The sequence below is a fragment of the Pseudorasbora parva genome, chromosome 18, assembly GCF_024679245.1.
Source record: "Pseudorasbora parva isolate DD20220531a chromosome 18, ASM2467924v1, whole genome shotgun sequence".
Lineage (NCBI taxonomy): Eukaryota > Metazoa > Chordata > Actinopteri > Cypriniformes > Gobionidae > Pseudorasbora > Pseudorasbora parva.
The window spans coordinates 18,049,612-18,068,311 of record NC_090189.1 but is presented as its reverse complement, the minus strand read 5'-3'; the positions used below and the strand labels follow the sequence as shown (position 1 = coordinate 18,068,311).

General features: G+C 37.7%; 2 protein-coding genes and 3 non-coding genes across 5 annotated transcripts; all 5 read right to left on the bottom strand.

Moving 5' to 3' along the window:
• Positions 1-306: 306 nt before the first annotated feature.
• On the bottom strand, positions 307-3,463 carry nkx6.1 (NK6 homeobox 1). The gene is made up of 3 exons (XM_067423367.1): positions 2,222-3,463; positions 1,938-2,110; positions 307-1,282 (listed from the first exon to the last, which is right to left on the bottom strand). The coding sequence occupies exons 1-3, from the start codon at positions 2,757-2,759 to the stop codon at positions 1,037-1,039; spliced, it is 957 nt and encodes a 318-aa protein (XP_067279468.1). The 5' UTR covers positions 2,760-3,463; the 3' UTR covers positions 307-1,036.
• Positions 3,464-6,415: 2,952 nt separating this feature from the next.
• rpl17 (ribosomal protein L17) lies at positions 6,416-11,005 on the bottom strand. Its single transcript, XM_067423870.1, has 7 exons — positions 10,945-11,005; positions 10,404-10,453; positions 10,286-10,326; positions 9,034-9,168; positions 7,011-7,109; positions 6,682-6,873; positions 6,416-6,496 (listed from the first exon to the last, which is right to left on the bottom strand). The coding sequence occupies exons 2-7, from the start codon at positions 10,441-10,443 to the stop codon at positions 6,449-6,451; spliced, it is 555 nt and encodes a 184-aa protein (XP_067279971.1). The 5' UTR covers positions 10,444-10,453; positions 10,945-11,005; the 3' UTR covers positions 6,416-6,448.
• LOC137047211 (small nucleolar RNA SNORD58) lies at positions 6,574-6,641 on the bottom strand. Its single transcript, XR_010899177.1, has one exon. It is a non-coding gene; the product is annotated as a small nucleolar RNA SNORD58 (small nucleolar RNA).
• On the bottom strand, positions 8,913-8,979 carry LOC137047210 (small nucleolar RNA SNORD58). Its single transcript, XR_010899176.1, has one exon. It is a non-coding gene; the product is annotated as a small nucleolar RNA SNORD58 (small nucleolar RNA).
• Positions 9,247-9,314, bottom strand: LOC137047212 (small nucleolar RNA SNORD58). The gene has a single exon (XR_010899178.1). It is a non-coding gene; the product is annotated as a small nucleolar RNA SNORD58 (small nucleolar RNA).
• Positions 11,006-18,700: the final 7,695 nt, after the last annotated feature.

The following is an 18,700-nucleotide window of genomic DNA, read 5'->3' as shown; positions in this document are numbered from 1 at the left end:
GCAATAACACAGATCATGCTTATTCAGTTACTGAAATGAAACACACCACTGTGTTGATATGGTCAAATAACGAATAATAATAATAAAATACAACATATTTATAAAGGCTAGGCCTATATATATTAAATACATTTGAAGAGTTGCCTCCTTAAAAGTGAGACAATCTCAGAAGCGAAAGATTCAATAATTAATCAAGCATCGGCAAGCATATTTATTAATGCTTGAAAACTTTGTTGTAGTTTATTCACAAAATATTTATATTCGCTTTAATAATAACAGAAAGAAATAAAATATCCCATATGTTTAACATTTTATTAAATAAAAGTGCAATACACAACCTGCAAGGCGCATTTTGCAGGATTCAAACACTGTTACAAACTTAAAATATCATAAATTAATCATGAATTTTTAAAAAAGAAACATTCTAACATTGGGAGACGAACACTATGCATTATATTACAAATATATGGTTAGGTGTTTGTTTATATTTACACTTGTTATGGCCAGATCAATTTTTTGACTGAGCCCCAATTTAGGCTGTCGCTTATGTCTTTCACCATCAGTGGTAAATTCTGAAAATTATTCTATATTTCCATGGTTGATTATTTTTAAGGCTGAGGCAACTTATAGGCTACCCATAGACAAAAAATAAAATAAAATAAAAAATAACTCAGGGTGATAAGCAATTATACAAATCAATGATATGAAAATGCAAATCACAAAGCCTAACCAAAAATTCAACGAGTTCTGCAATGTGTAGCCTACTATTCAAAATATTTTACACATAAATATTCACAGTAATATAATTCCTATGCGATACAACTCACGCTGTTAATTTACAAAAATGTACCGTTGTCTTTCTGTTAAAACGTGTCTATGGCAGACACTAATGCACGTTCAGCTCCACCAATAGTGCATATTCCTCTGATTTGCATCCTTCCTCTCAAACCAGAGCTCAAACTCGGTGAAAAACAGTAGCCTACATTATTTTTTGACACTTCTTGAAGAATCTGACAACCCATCTCCCGCTTCCATTTTACGAGCTCTCGTTTTCCGATGTGTGAATGATAAGAGCTGAGTTTGGTTTGTGTTTTTTCAGTAACTGCGTTATTTTTTCATCGTCCGAGTTTGGGTCTAAAGGTTTGTTGTAGTCGTCGTCGTCGTCTTCATTTTCCGAGGCCCCTTTCAGCCTCTCGGTCTCTGAATCTTGTTTTTTCTTCGCCGATGCCATTTCAGCCGCGTGCCGTTTTCTCCATTTTGTCCTTCGGTTTTGAAACCACACCTTTATAATTAAAAAATAAGATAAAACGCATTTTAATCCACACAGAAAATATGATTTATCTCAATCAAGAAGTCAGCATCCCAAATGGGAATAATAATAAGATGTCCACCAGAACATTTAACAGTGTCAGAATTAAACAGATTTTCTCATATAAAAATAGCTATAATAACTTGAACAGAGCTCTTTGAATATTTGTAGGCCTACCCATAACCTCCTCTCTTAAAGTCAATATTCGAATCAGAGAATATTGAATCATACAGGGTAGGTATATTAGCCTAACGAAAATAAATTCTCGGAGCTTTTACATTTATTTTAATTAAATAGTTTTGTTGCAATAGCCTAAATAAAACTATTGCATGTGTTTATGATAATTTAATGGCTGAATAATTTATGGATTAAAATAAATTACAACGAATTTTTGCAACGTTGCATTTAATAGGAATAGGCTACATTGCTGTTGAGAAATAAATAGATGAAGCCTATATATATAAGTTGTAGGCTAAATTAACAGCTGTAAGAATAAACACATTTATTAGGCCGATCCCAAATCTAACTCCTTTTTAATAGTAGGTAACCTAGCCTACATTGAATTAATGAATAATCAAGTCAGTCAAGGGTTTTACTTCTCACACATAAACTATTAGGACCGTCTTACCTTGACCTGGCTCTCTGTCATTCCTAAAGAGTAGGCCAACCGCGCTCTCTCGGGTCCTGCTAAATATTTCGTTTGCTCGAATGTCTTTTCCAGAGCAAAAATTTGCTGCCCGGAAAACGTTGGTCGCGTGTGTTTCCTTTTCCCATCTTTGTCCAGCAGCACTGAGTTTTGATCTGTAGAGGGGTAGAATAGAAAATGAAGCTATGTTATAACGACATTGTCCTTATTGATATCAAGTAACGATGCCTTCAAGAAAGTTAATTACGAATTAATCATGCACTTACGCGGTGAACATGCAAATCTGGCGTCTCTCCAGTGCGGGCTTTGCATAACTCCAGGCCAGAATATCGGGGTTCTGCCTGGAAGGTCTGTCAGAGGTTTCGGATAGCGAGCCACCGCCACGGCCGCGGCACTGGGGCTGAAATACAGCCCTGGCGGAGGCGGCGGACTCAGGCTGCTGAAACGGGGCAGTCCAGACAAGATTCCAGCGGGAGAAGACGCAGCAGCCGCCGCCACTCCGACCACCGAGGGGCGACTGAGGATGTCGTTTATTCCGTGAGGTGTGGCGACCGCGAACTGCTGGGGTGATCCAAGAGAAAGTCCCGTGGATGTTTTGATCCCCGGGGACGAGACGGGGATACCACCTGGATTCGGAGAGGTAGCTGTCGGTGAAGTGGAGGATGCTGGTCCAGTGGAAGATAACGGGTAGGCTGGGTAAAGTGGTGTCTTCATTTCGGTCATACTGTGTAAAGCAGCCAAAGGTGGGGTATTGAGTAGGAAAGCGCTCTGGCGAGACCCGTCCATTTGCCCCACCGCTAACATAACCAAGAAACTACAACTTTAACTAAATATTGCGCAAGAAGCAAGACGGTGGAGACCGGAGAAAACGTGAAAACAAACGTCGTGTGAATGAGCGGGTGAAAATAAAAATAAAAATACCTCACAATCTCAAGCCTTCAGACAAAAAGTAGTTTCTCTAAAAAAAATCCCAGTCTGATGTTTTGAAGCTTCAAACCCATCTCCTCTTGCAAAATCCATTCCCTTCTTTCAGATCTTGCAAATATGGCATGATCAACAGAGCGCCGTCCTTTAAAAGATAGAGTGTTTGGAAATCTATAAATAAAAAGAGAGTCTTTCTGGGTAGTTCACATGAAGATCTGGAAGATAATAAAACATTTTCATCAACCTGCTGTCTTTTGCTGCAAAAAGTCAAAACTTTGAGAGCGTGCCTGGGAAAGTAGAGGGGCTCGGTGGGACGTGATTGGCTGAGCCCGGCGGTGACGCGGTCCGTGTCAGCTGAGTGGCTCTGTCTGAACTGAATTTAGGAGTCTGTCCTCATTGGTTCTCATTTGCACATTAAAAGAGCTGCCATCCGACCCACTATTAAATACAAAAAGGGGACAAAATCAATCTAGTCAATTTGAGATCTATTTCTTAAATAAAGGGACATCTGCGTGCGTGCCGGTCATGTGAGGCGGTCGGATCTCTTATGAGCTTAAACGTCTCTGTGGACACTCCAGATAGGCTACAACACAACACTGACTTCACAGAGTGATGAAGCTTGAATAAACACTATCATTTTACTTCAACTTTGAGCTCCAAGGTAGCCTAAATGTATTTCCCACCTTGCCATCAAAACCTTCCGCCATTTTTTCAAATTGATATAGATTTTATTGGCAAATATTATTGTAGGCTATAATTTGGTTTAGATCTGAATAAACTTCTGAATATTAAAAACGCATAGCTGCAGTCTTTAAGGTTCTCTCTAGACTATATCACAATATTTTGATAATCTAATTTAAAATCATCAGCAGTCCATTAAAGAGAAAGAGACGGACTTGTAGGCTAGACTTTGTTACATAGGCCTAATATTATTTAAATAAGTTAACCAAGGGAAGATTGTTTTTATGTCATGGTGTATATTTTTTTTTCTGCTGTCCTAGTCCATCTAAGGTTTATAACCTAATGCAAAGTGGAAAGTATTGCAGCATCTAGTGGTCAAACAGTGAAATAGCACTGGGATGTGGCAACTAATGCCCTCCTGTTGCATTAAAAAATCCGACTCCTTTAGTATATTTATAGGCTATATCTGTATATACTAATGCATCTAGTAAATACATTCAAAATTATGCTGAATTATTTGCGGACTAGGCTATAACTCGAAAACAGCACACAAAAATGCAAAACGACAAGATGAAGCAGTAGATTTCAGTTTAATTATAGAGTTAAATTTAACTCCCGATAAAAATAAAAACATTTCATTTAACTGTGTTCCCTATACATACATAACCTCTAAGCTACATGGTCCCTTGAGAAAAAGCTCTAGCGCCTTTATTTTGCGTTCACATTGATGGATCGGCGATGCTGCGGCGCCCTCTAATGTTGAACCTAACGTCTTTTGACACTTAAATGCAGATTGTGAAAAACACCAAAACTGTTTAAATGAGGTAAAATGTCATCTATATACAGTATACGTGATCAAGCATACAATTATTAGCTACCACTGACAGGTGAAGTGAAAAACACTGATTATCTCTTCATTACGGCACCTGTTGGATAGGCCCGCTATATTAGACAGCAAGTGAACATTTTGTCCTCAAAGTTGATGTTAGAAGCAGGACAAATGGGCAAGTTTAGTGTTAGGATTTGAGGGAGTTTGACAAGGACCAAATTGTGATTGCTAGACTACATGACTGGGTCAGAGCATCTCCTAAACTGGTCAGTAGGTAGGCTATCTAACAAAAGTGGAAGAACAGTGGGGAACTGGCGACAGGGTCATGGGCCAAGGCGCATTGATTCACGTGGGGAGTGAAGGCTGACTCGTGTGGTCCGATGAAACAAACAAGCTACTGAAGCTCAAATTGCTCAGGAAGTTAATGCTAGTTCCGACGGTGTCGGAATACGCAGTGATTCAGTTTGTTGTGCATGGGGCTGCATAGCCAAACAACAGAGTGCCCATGCTGACACCTGTCCACCGCACAAAGCGCCAACATTGGGCCAGGTGTGTGTGCGTCTCTTACCTGGGGAACACATGGCATCAGGAAGCACTTTGGGCAGATGGCGCCCGGGCTGAGCCATTGTGATGCCTTGGGCAAAGTTCAGCTGGGAAAACTTGGTTCCTGCCATCCATGTGGATGTTTCTTTGACACGCATCACCTACCTAAGCATTGTTGCAGACCATGTACACCCTATAATAAACACGTCCGATGTCATACATCGCGCCAGCTATGCTTTGTTCGCAAGATGAATATGGAAGGCGGTCAAACGTGTTAGATTTACTTGCTAAATATGGATATTTTAAAGACCTTTACTAACCTGATTTTTTTGGGGTGAAGTATTCCTTTAAAGGATCTGCTACAAATATATTGGTGCCAGATACCACAGCACACCTTCAGCGGTCTGGAATCCATGTCTTAACAGGTCAGGGCTGTTTCGGCAGTAAAAGGGTGACCAACACAATATTAAGAATGTGGTCAATGTTATGTCTGATCTGTACATGTCAATTTGTTTTATAACAAGCATACTTGCCTTCATAGATTAAGTTCATTTTAACTCACTTTCTACACACTATATATATATATATATATATATAATGCATATATGCAGAAGAGCTAGCTAGTTCTGTCCTTATTTATTAACCTATGTTTTGCTCGGGACTGACATTATTCTGTTTAACACAGTAAAGACTGCTGCGTGTCTCAAAAGCATCAAGTTGATCATAGAACAATTGCAATCAATGGTCTCTACAATTAATTTAGGCATGCAATGCTTTTTGGAATTGCAGCCCTGACCACCTCATATAACCCTCAAGGCCTCTTAAGTTGTACTGGACCTAAACATTTTACATTTACATTTCTTTTGCTTCATTAGAATGGAATGACACTTGGTGATTTGTCACATTAACTATATGAACATGATTCAGACGTTAAGGGTTGTCGTCTCATAGCTTTAGTCAAATGACAGACAGATTTGGTAATGGGAAATACAAAAAAAAAAAGCAATGAAATGGATGGAAAAAAATAATTACAAACTGGTGTGGCTGACAAAAGAGCTAGAAGATTCATACAAGAGGAAAAAATATATAGACACGACTTAGATTAAGCTCTGCTAAAGCATTTCTAATCATGTGTTACACATTGGTTTTTAAGATTGTGTAAGAATGTTCTCTATGCATGTGCGCTAAAATTAATAAATTAACACCCAAAGAATGTTTAGCCTCTTTATATAGAAATCAGGTGATTATACCATGGCATTACACAAGTTTCTTTTACTCCCACCAGATGGCACTAATCAGACTTAAAAAATAAATGGTATGAATGGTTCCATAAAAGATACAAAAAAGGGATACAAAAATGAAAAAATATTCACAGACTTTGCTGAATGAAGAGGCTCAGAGTTAAAAACAGCTACAGCACAAGCTTGAGCATCATGCCTTAAAGTAAAATAACTGAATATGCACAAAAAAAAGGTCAGAGTCATTGTGTAGTACGAATGTTGGACTTTATTTACATTTACTCCCGAGCCATAAGCTTCTGCTTCTTCAGTTTCTTCTGAGAAACCTGCAAAGAGACAGAAAACATTAGTGCACATTCACCAATAGCAAGAAACTGCCCACAACTACATTTAATGCACAAAGGCTGCTCAGAAAATATCACATTCTTTTCATCATTAATCCAAAGGTGTCCTAAGAGGTCATCATTACAGCCAAGTGAACGTTACATCAGAAGAACATTAACTGTCATACCTTTTTCTTCTGAGACACCTCCTCTTCTGGTTTGGGAACAATCTGCTCCTTTTCAGTGAGGATCATTTCAATGTGGCATGGGGAGCTCATGTAGGGGTTGATACGTCCATGGGCACGGTATGTACGCCTACGCATCTTTGGGGCCTTGTTCACCTGGATGTGCTCAATCACCAGAGAGTCCACATCCAAACCCTACAGGATTACAATGTGGCATGAAATAAAGCCAACACCCTAACAGTATTAATGGTGCATTCATGCAAGCTTGTTTACAGCTATAAACTGAAGCCACAGCTCTGTCTAATTCTAAATTGATTGCAATTGAGTCATACCTTGAGCTCAGCATTGCTTTCTGCATTCTTCAGCATGTGGAGCAGGAACTCTGCGCTTTTCTTGGGCCAGCGCCCCTGAGTCCAGTTATGCTGCTTGGCCTAAATATGAAAAATAACGACAAGCAAAAATGTTATCTTAATTTCACTTAGACTGAGCTGCAATACTGTTCTAAAGTTTGGGTTCAATAAGATTTTTTTAAAGACCTTAATACTCTTTCAGAAAGAGTATTAAAAGAACAAAAACAAATTAGCAACAACCGTTTTTAATATTAAGAAATGTTTGAGCTTATCAAGATGATTTCTGAAGGATCATGTGATCCTGAAGACTGGAGTAACGGCTACTGAATTTAGCTGACGTCACAGGAATAAATGACATGTTAATACATAGAAATAGTAGTTATGTTAAATTGTAATGCCACAATATTACCATTTTGAATAATTCATAGGGGTGTAACGATTCAATCGATTTCTCGACGCATCAATTACAAACCCTGAAAATGCATATACGTCGAGCTTGAAACATGCATTTTTGAATCATTGGTTTTGGTAGATTTAAAATGCTAAGAATCAAATTCATTGCATTTCAGTGCTTTAAAATAAACATAGTATACTACATGCGTGAATTAATGAAGACGTTGCACCGCCCCTCACAGCTCTCCTTCACAAACACTGCACTTTACAACCTTTCACTTGCTTGTGTGCCGCCCATTGTTCTCTAACATTTGAGCAGCCCATGTTTGAGCAATCCTCAGGACGGCCACTGCTACTCACACGACAAGATGACAGCTCTCTAGAGTCAAACCACTCAAATCATTGTCAAATGCCTAATCACTGTGGTCATCAACACTGTTGAAATAAACCCCTTAATTTCATGGAAACCTCACCGTTATTTTACAGAACTGGGTCATACAATACCCAAGTAATTGATGTAAAAACTTATTCAAGTATGCACATTTATTGTATGGACAAAAGCAAACAATGCAAGTGTCAAATGCATATGCACGTTCCGATGAATAATCAATTCAATGTAACAAAGGGTTAGTTCACCCAAAAATTAACTGTGTCATTAATGGCAAGTGTGGAACAACATTAAAGACCTCTGTTCATCTTCGGAACACAGTTTAATATATTTTATATTTAGTCAGAGAGCGTATACAGTGTGTGCACAGTTTACTGTCCATGTCCAGAAAGGGAATAAAAACCATCAAAATAGTCCACATGACAGTTAGTTAATTAGAATCTCTTGAAGCGTTGAAAATACATTAAGAATTTTTATTTGAGGTTTGAAAACAAACGCGGAACAGAAGACAATGCTGAATAAAGTCGTTTTTGTTATATTTGGACCAAAATGTATTTGATGCTTCCAAGAGATTCTAATTAACCAACTGATGTCACATATGGATTTTGATGATGTTTTTATTCCCTTTCTGGACATGGACAGTATAGAGTGTACACATTCACATACGCTCTCGGACTAAATATAAAATCTTAAACTGTGTTGCGAAGATGAACGGAGGTCTTACGGGTGTGGAACAACATTAGGGTCAGAGTCATTAATGATAAATTTCATTTTTGGGTGAACTAACCCTTTAATGTAATTTGAATGTATAAAGGAAATTGCTGAAATGCACCGTTAGCATCACTGAAATAAGTGTGTGTGGTTTATATATCAATCAGGAAAAAGGAGAAGCAATTTAATAACCTTTTGAATGCATATATACAAAAAAAGAAAAAAGGCATCAAATTTTAATAGTCTGAAATTTGCAAAAATCCTTCTTTAATCAAAAGCCTATGAATCCAACCTCGGCTTACCCAAATATTCAGCCCTACTAATTTATGATCAAATAAATGCAATCTTCAGCATAAAGTCAGAACTCTTACAGAAACCAAACTTTTGAACATGTTGCTCAGAATAAGATGATTTTTCATGGTGAACTCCAAAGGTGTCCTAAGATGGTCATCATTGCAACATGGACAGAAAGGATTTATAAGACAGCTTTAAAAGAATGGGACAAAACCTCACCTGAGCACAGCGACCAACACCACCATTGTAACGACGGAAGGGAACACACTGGTGCTTGACCATTACATCCTTCAGGTACTTGTTAGCCTTGCGGATGTGCATGCCTTTGATGGCCTGGGCAGTCTCACGGGTGTTCTGAGTGGGGAACAGTAAGAAAACACTTAGTAGTCCACCTTAAGTAAGTAATGCCTTAAGTAACGGACTACAAATGTGGCTACTCAGAATATACTTGATTCTTTTCATGATTAATAAAAAGGTGTCCTAAGTGGTCATCATTGCAGCCACAGAGCATTTGCGATTCTATTCAGGCATGGAATGCAACAGATAAGTACCATCAGGTAAGAATCCCATTGATTTTTTTTCCCACAAGCACCAAGATTGAGTGATGAAAGAAACCATAAGGCCTTTCTAAACTTAAATTTAAATTAAGATACACTATTATTGATCATGAAGTAGCCATATGAATTAACAGATTGCACCATCACTACAACGAGAACTAAAGTAACAGCAAAAGATATCAGTGTAGGCCACATCCACATACTCCTCTGCTACAAGGCAAAAAACACCATGTGAAAATGTACATCCAAATTCACAGTATTCAAAGACTAAAGGCCCGTTTACACTAAGAACGATAACTACACAAAGGTAAACATGTTAGCATCTAGACAGCAGACAATATTGTTAATTCCAAGCATGTGCTTTTGTCACTTTAAATGTTTGCGCTTGCTACAGCAGGCTGGATTCTGAGTGACTGTCAAAATTTTTATTGTTCATTAATGAACAATAAATAATAGTTTCTGTGTCATTATCATTATAGTAGTAGAGTGCTCTCTGCTTTTCTTTGAGAATTCATAGAAGAAAAAAAATATTTTTATAGTTATTCTTGGTGTGAAAAGGCCAAATAACCAGATTCGTGATTTTAGAAGCAGCTATTGCCTCCAAGCATTTGATTTTGCAGTTAACTCAAATAAAAAGCTTTTGCTTTGTAGCTACATAGTTTATAACTTAATCCCAACGCATAACGTCGGGTTGGTCGTTACGAGATTTGTTATCAAGCATGATTTATTATTTATTATAGCGAAAATGAATGGGGAATATACACGCTTATAAAGGCATGTTGCATTATGAATATAACCTGCGAAAAGCAACTTTAAGCTGGTCCACGCCGACACTATCTTAATACATGGGCTCCAGAAGCATCAATGAATGTCAGTGTCATGACAATCTCTCTGATTGTGACATGAAGTCTTACCTTGAAGTGAACACGAAGGTTTGAGCCCCTCGACTTGCATGCTGTAAATAAAACAAAAACATGTTACTTCACGCTCAATAACGAACAGCCATTTTGCTAAAAGTAGCCACCAACTCACATTTAGTCGGGTTTTCTGGGTCTAGTGAGTAGCGGACCATTTTCAGAGATCTACGGAGAGAACAAAATGAGACGATTAGAATAGCGACAAAAAAGTTCGACTAACAAGTAAAAACAACCGTTGATATAACGTTAGTCCAGGAAAATAAACCACCATGATACTAGCACAACCCGTATGGGCGCCGCATGATACACAAAACGATTCATACAAAGAATTTGTCATGTATAATAGCCACAATGAATATCTAATGAGTGTACAATTCAGTCACATTTTTTATTTTTAAGCTCTTTAGCACATGTAGCTACATTCATGTACAGTCCCTGTTCAATGCCGAGACTAGAAAATGGCAGCGCACGGTACATCAATCCACTAAAATAACATTATGATTTTATCACCGGAGACGAGTCATACTCTCCAAGAATGCTAAACACAACTTAAGCAAAACTGTCGATGTAATATTTGAACACTAAAGTCTATGATGCTGGTGATATAAAGGGATTATTCTGAACATCACTGCAGTGGGATTCTTATGGGCACTTACGCTCTCAGGCCGCAGAAGGAAAGAGGAAGTGAAAGGCATTCTGGGAGAACAAATCCGTTGTTACTTCTTCGTGGAATGTCATCCGTAGCAACGAGCGCTTTGATAAAGTGATAGCGGCGCCCAGTGGCTGTCTGATATATATATAATATCCCTTCTCCCTTACAGGAGTTGCCATATGGCAACAATTAATTTCTTCTAATTTCCTTGTTATTCAGAAAAAAAAAAAAATATATCTTGCACTATGGTAATTCAACGGGCAGGGTTTAAGGAAGTCAATTATGTGCTGTTATTAAGTAAAATTATATTTGAATGTCCCTCCAAAACTCTCTTTCCCACTATCACCCTCTTTCCCTTACACAGAAGACACCTGTTGAAGTGCTCCAGAAAACACCTGTTGAAGTGCTCCAGAAATTTCCCTATTAACTTCATCTCTAAACATCCCTTCTCAAGGTGGAATTTATTTCTTTTTTTCTTTTTTGCTGAATCTTTGGTAAGTAAATTAGGTATTTCATTCATAAATCAACTTAAATTAATACAATATCAATGTTTCCATATGCCAAACGCTGTACCACTATGAAAAAATAGGCATGTTCCAATATGTTTTTCCCCATTGGGATTTTGTATAGGCCTAGATAGTAGCATAAATAATATGATTGCAGTTATTTATTTATTTGAAGTGTTTATTGTAGTAGCCTATAGTTGTATTTATGTATAAATAACAAATAATTTAATCTTCAGAAAATGAATACAACAATATTTTACAGAAAGGGCAATAGAATGAGTGCAGATTTAGCTCATATGTGATGAGAGTGAAGATGAGTTTTGCCATTTTGAAGGTTAAATTATAAGGATGTATTTATTTTTGGTTTGCATATGCAATCTATCAATTTCTAAAAGAAATGTGCATTTAAATAGAAAAGAAAATCATAATTTTAAAGATTTTTTTTTTATTGTGGTACAGCGTTGCCAAATAGCAATATTTCCCTAAGTACCCTTATTAACTCAACGGGTAACACTTCACAATAATGTTGCATTAGTTAGTTAATGCATTAGTTAACATGATGAACCATGAACAACACACTCAGCATTAGTTCATCTTTGTTAACGATAGTTCATAAAAATCCAGCTGTTCATGTTAGTTCACAGTGCATGAGCTACATAATGTTAGCAAGATTTTAATAATGCTTTAGCAAATGTTGAAATTAACATTAACAAAGATAAATAAATGGTTTATAAGTGCAGTTCATTATTATTTAATGTTAACTAATATAGTTACCTAACTTGTTAACTAATGCACATCTTTGTAAAGTGTTACCACTCAAATATATATATATATATATATATATATATATATATATATATATATATATATATATATATATATATATATATATATATATATAAACTTTCATCTTAAAGATGTGTGTGTGTATATATATATATATATATATATATATATATATATATATATATATATATATATATATATATATATATATATATATATAAAACGCTTACCTCTTTTTCACCGCTAGAGGGAAGCACAGGACAAAATTACTAATGGTAAAAACTAGCCTACTTCTTGGCCGGTGACGGTGTTCTGACGATTTGTGTTACCAGCTCAGGATGTTAAACAGTCTTTTTTGTTGTTGATGTTGTTGTTGTTTGACATACTTAAACTGTTCAAAATGTAGGTAGCATAGTTTGGACACAAAAGAAGCTGTCAGATGTTGTAGTACAGTGAAATGTGTTCTATAATACACACACACACACACACACACACACACACACACACACACACACACACACACACACACAGTTCTGAAGTGTGAAACTTGAATCACGTCAAACTCACCACACGACCGATAACAACACACAATATAGCCTATTTTTTTTTTTTTTTTTAATTAGAAAACATTAGGCTATTTTATTATATTTCAGCATAAACAGACATCGTTATAGGTAATGAACATAGCCGACATTTATAATTTATTTAAAGGCTGAAACTCACCCCAAACTATAGGCCTAATCCTACCCAATAAACCTAGTGCACATCCTGTTGTATATTTCACACTGTTCATGTTTTAGAGGCTATAGCTAGGCAGGCTACTGGCTTCAACATGACGCTTTACTTTATTGGATTATCAACTCCAAATTTAGAATCCTTTCTTTATATAAAAATAAAACCAATAAAAATAAAACCAATGAAAATATAACATGCCTATAAATAGTTAGTTCATCTCAGTTAACATTTTAGTGAACTATACAAATAAATGCAGAAATGTGTTAAGAGGTGTAGGCTACTGCAGGAGTCACTCCATTGCATCAGTAAAAGCGTTCATTTGGCCCAAAGCACTGGGCAAGAACTCAGAAAACCTTTATGAGAGGTACAGCCAAAATCAAAAACTCAATATTGCAACCATATTTCCTGTCAAGATTAATGATGCCTGCTCACTTTTCCCCCTGTGTGTGAAATGAATACTGAACTCTACTGCAACATCAGACAGACACCCGTCTCCGCTCCTTAATGCAGTAGCCTTTTGTATGGTGGATTTGAAGGGTCTATCGCCATGCAGGTAGGCGTTGTAGAATTTCATGTTGTTCCCATTAAGATGCTTCTGTTTTTGCTGACCCTTACCTGCACAGAGGTAATGTAGGCCTATACCCAGCATGCTCGGAGGAGCCTCTCGCTCCGCAGTATCGAACCGATTCTCTTGTATCCTGCTCGGAAATCTGCTGAAGCTCACATGCAGGTTAAATTACGACGCCCCTTGAGAACAACTCTAGAGCACTTCAGGATGATGTTAATGCTGCGACTGGTCAACGTGTACCCAGCGTTACATTACAGCAGATTTGTTAGCCTTGCACAGTCGTGTTCAGTGCGACAACATTATATTGATCCGTTAAACCTGCTTCGTTATTAAGCCTTTCATATGCTGAGCACATAAAAATATCACATTTTTCTCTACTATATAGTAATTTGACATAATGGACATCTGAATAATGGTGACGTTGCGTTACTTTCCGCTTGCTCATATCCTCATTGCACCTTGTCTTTACCTGCCCAAGCATTTTTCTTGCATGCTCCTGTTCTTAAATAGGAAACCTAAATATATATTTCCATAGACACCTTCTATAATTGATTACATTAATCTTTCTCAGGTTGGAGTTTCTAAGAATTGCACAATCCATTCTAATCACATCTCCTGAAATATCTTAAGCATTTTACCATTCCATTCGTGGCTCTTTATTTTGCTGATTAAATTTGGGCCCAACCTGAAATGGGTCCTCAGTTACTTTACAGTGCAGGCTTGGATCTAGGGATTTTTCTGGGTGGGGAATTTACTGTCAGAACTTACTGTCAAAACTGAAAAAAATCTGATATTGTCGGATCAAATTAACAAAATCACAATTGGACAATTTAAGTGCAATTGTCCAGGATTCGAACATATAGTGATAATCAAAATATATCAACTACATTAGTTATATTAAATGTGTCTGAAAAACATGTACAGGTCTTATATTCGAAGCTTATAGTAGTTGTAGTTTACATTTAGTCATTTATTTTATATTTAGTCCGAGAGCTTTTCTGTTTCTTCAATGAAAGTGTATGCAAACTATACTGTCCATGTCCAGAAAGGTAATAAAAACATTATCAAAGTATATGTGACATCAGTTGAAATCTCTTGAAGCATTGAAAATACATTTTGGTCCAAAAATAGCTAACAAAAACTATGACTTTATTCAGCATTGCCTAAAGATTTGAACGGTTATCAATCAGCGGATTGATTCATGATTTGGATGGCGTGTCAAACTGCCAAACTTCTGAAATCATGTGACATTGGAGATCCAAATTGTGAATCAATACGCTGATTCATAACTGTTTGAATCTTTATTTGAGGACTGAATTTATTTTGTATTTTCGATGCTTCAAGAGATTCTAATTAACCAACTGATGTCACATATGGACTACTTTGATTATGTTTTTACCTTTCTGGACATGGACAGTATAGTGTGCATACACTTTCACTGAAGGAACAGTTAAGCTCTCGGACTAAATATAAAATATCTTAAACTGTGTTCTGAAGATGATTGGAACGACATTAGGGTGAGTCATTAATGACATCAATTTCATTTTTAGGTGAACTAACCCACATCAAACTCACAACACAACGACCGATAACAACACACAATATATGTTTTTAAAAATAGGAACCATTCTTTTATTATATTTCAGCATAAACAAATATTGTTAGACAGGTAATGAACACAATCTAGCTGAAATTTATAATTTATTTACGGCTGAAATGTTGCACGTAGGGCCTATATGTAACAAGCAAATTATTCATCATAATGTACTTTAAATAACATAAATATAATAAAGATATCAGCTCTGCTGTCGATCATAAATACCAGTAATGATGTTGTACAACAAGGACGTGTCACGTCGCTGGAAATTGAGTCATCGGTGTCCCAATGTGTAAAGAGTCAGGCTCAGCCAGCGCCCTTTACTGTCCTTACCAATGCCCGAATTTGTGTACACAATATAGTGATTCAAAATCTCGGGAGCTGGAGAACTGTAATATGCATATAATAAGTTTGCATTTCACAGTTTTTATTCATTATGAAAGAAATACTTCATCTGTTTTTGTGGTCCCAAACTTTTTTATTCCTAGCATGAAGAACTGAGGTTGGAGAACCAAGAGCCTTGCTTCTTCTCCTGTGAGAGGGCAGTGGGTTAGAGAGCTCTGATTAATGAGAGGCCTGAGGGAGGACAGTCATGCTGGCCAGTGTAAGGCACTAGGGAGAGCGTGTGGGTTATGGATTACGTTTCTGTGTAAATGTATAAGCCTCTAAGTGCCTGAGTGACTGTCGGTGCAATGAATTGTGATGAACTGATCCTTGGGTGTGTTGCAGCACCGTGAGTCGTGAGGTGTGCTCTTCCTCATGGCATCTCTCTTTCTCTCCCTCCTCCTCACTGCAGATAACTAGAGAGTGATCAAGAGGAGGGGTGAGACTTTTGGAAACGGAGAGACTGCAGTACTGCAGAAGCTGGGCGTTGGCTGTGAATTTGAGGAGAGGGAGTAATGTAATGCAAGACGGTGAACAAATGAGGCCTAGTGGAACTGTAAAAGAGAAGATAAAACTAAGGATTATGTGAGAGGGAGATAGATATGGAGAGAGCTAAGGAAGGGTTGTATTAACACTTCAGTATTGCTGTGAAAAGACTACAACTGACAACTTTAAGTCGGAAGTTAATGAGCATTTAATTGCTTATTGATAATTTTCAGTGACTTCACCTTTGTGCATCAGTTAACTACAGTGGCCCAGTAGTGCAGCCGTACTAAATTAAACCAAAACACAGCGAAATCGCACAAAAGACAATGGAATTAAACCACAACACAACTGAATTAAACCACAACACAACGAAATCGCACAAAACACAATGGAATTAAACCACAACACAACTGAATTAAACCACAACACAACGAAATCACACAAAACACAATGGAATTAAACCACAACACAACGGAATTAAACCACAACACAATGGAATTAAACCACAACACAACGGAATTAAACCACAACACAATGGAATTAAACCACAACACAACGGAATTAAACCACAACACAATGGAATCGCCACAACACAACGGAATTAAACCACAACACAATGGAATCGCCACAACACAACAGAATTAAACCACAACACAATGGAATCGCCACAACACAACAGAATTAAACCACAACACAACGGAATCGCCACAACATAACAAAATACCTACTGAAACCAGGAAATACATTAGAAACATAACAGAAACACAGATATGTAACATATAGCACGTATATACACATTGCACTGACAGTCACTCTGTAAGAGCTTAAATTAAATTAAAGTTTCTCCAGAGCTATATATATATATATATATATATATATATATATATATATATATATATATATGTGGCAAGGGGGGCGTGGTTCAGCGAGGTCTGCATGGCGGCGGCGCTGTCCTACTTCCTTCCCGGGTTTCGGCACCAGTGTAGTAAGTTCGTAATGTGAGGAAGGAAGAGGACACGGAGGTCGGCAGGACGGTTGATGCTTCTTTATTTATTCTCTGTATTCAAGGCACACTCGATAGTGTGGCGATACTGTCAAACTCCAAACAATAGCGATCACTTCCGGGTCGGCACTTCCGGCTTCCGGTTACTCAGTCTCTGTTCGGGCATCAACCGTCCGTCTCTCTCTCTCTCTGGTCTCCGGTTCCACTGGCGTTTTATCCCCTCTCTGCGCCCATTACTGGAACAAGATACAGGTGTTATTAATCTGCGTCCAACCCACTCACTTACCGCTCGTCCCGCGGCTCTCTCTCCCGCTGCAGACCTCGCTGAACCACGCCCCCCTTGCCAAAATATATATATATACACACTCACCTAAAGGATTATTAGGAACTCCATACTAATACTGAGTTTGACCCCCTTTCACCTTCAGAACTGCCTTAATTCTACATGGCATTGATTCAACAAGGTGCTGAAAGCATTCTTTAGAAATGTTGGCCCATATTGATAGGATAGCATCTTGCAATTGATGGAGATTTGCGGGATGTACATCCAGGGCACAAAGTTCCGTTCCACCACATCCCAAAGATGCTCTATTGAGTTGAGATCTGGTGACTGTGGGGGCCATTTTAGTACAGTGAACTCATTTTCATGTTCAAGAAATCCATTTGAAATCATTTGAGCTTTGTGACATGGTGCATTATCCTGCTGGAAGTAGCCACCAGAGGATGGGTACATGGTGGTCATAAAGGGATGGACATGGTCAGAAACAATGCTCAAGTAGGCCGTGGCATTTAAACAATGCCCAATTGGCATTAAGGGGCCTAAAGTGTGCCAAGAAAACATCCCCCACACCATTACACCACCACCACCACCAGCCTACACAGTGGTAACAAGGCATGATGGATCCATGTTCTCATTCTGTTTATGCCAAATTTTGACTCTACCGTCTGAATGTCTCAACAGAATTTGAGATTCATCAGACTAGGCAACATTTTTACGGTCTTCAACTGTCCAATTTTGGTGCACGGCACTGACATCTTGGGGCCGAGTCTGCGCAGTAGCGATTTCGGGAACGGAGTTGCGCAGTAGAGAGCAGGAAGTAGAGCAGGAAGTACAATCGTGATATTAAAAGCCTGCCCACACTCTCACAGATGCAGAACAAGTAATTATGTTGGTGTGAAATAAACAGTTATAGAAATGTAGAAATTAAAGCTAAAGCTCCAATCTGCTCAGTGACAACTTTATTCAGAGAAGACATCGATCTCAGCTGTCAATCTAGACAGCAAAATTCCACGTTTGTCACTGTTTTCCCCGATAAATCCACCCTCTGGGGGTTTTGCACCAATTTCATTGTTGCGTGATCCTTCACCCTGCCACAATATATATATATATATATATATATATATATATATATATATATATATATATATATATATATATATATATATATATATATATATATATATATATACAATTGGAAAATAACGCTGGTCAAAATTAGAGAACACTTTCAGATACCTTAAAGCTTTGGGTGTTAATCTGGCACTTGGTGCCAATATCCATAATAATCTGGCAAACCCTATTTAACTTGAAGCAAACTTTCCAATTTTCACTGACTTTGCAAGATGGCAAGCCACTCTAAGGTGACTGAAACCCTACGACACCAGGTTGTCCAGATGAAGGCCAAAGGGATGAAC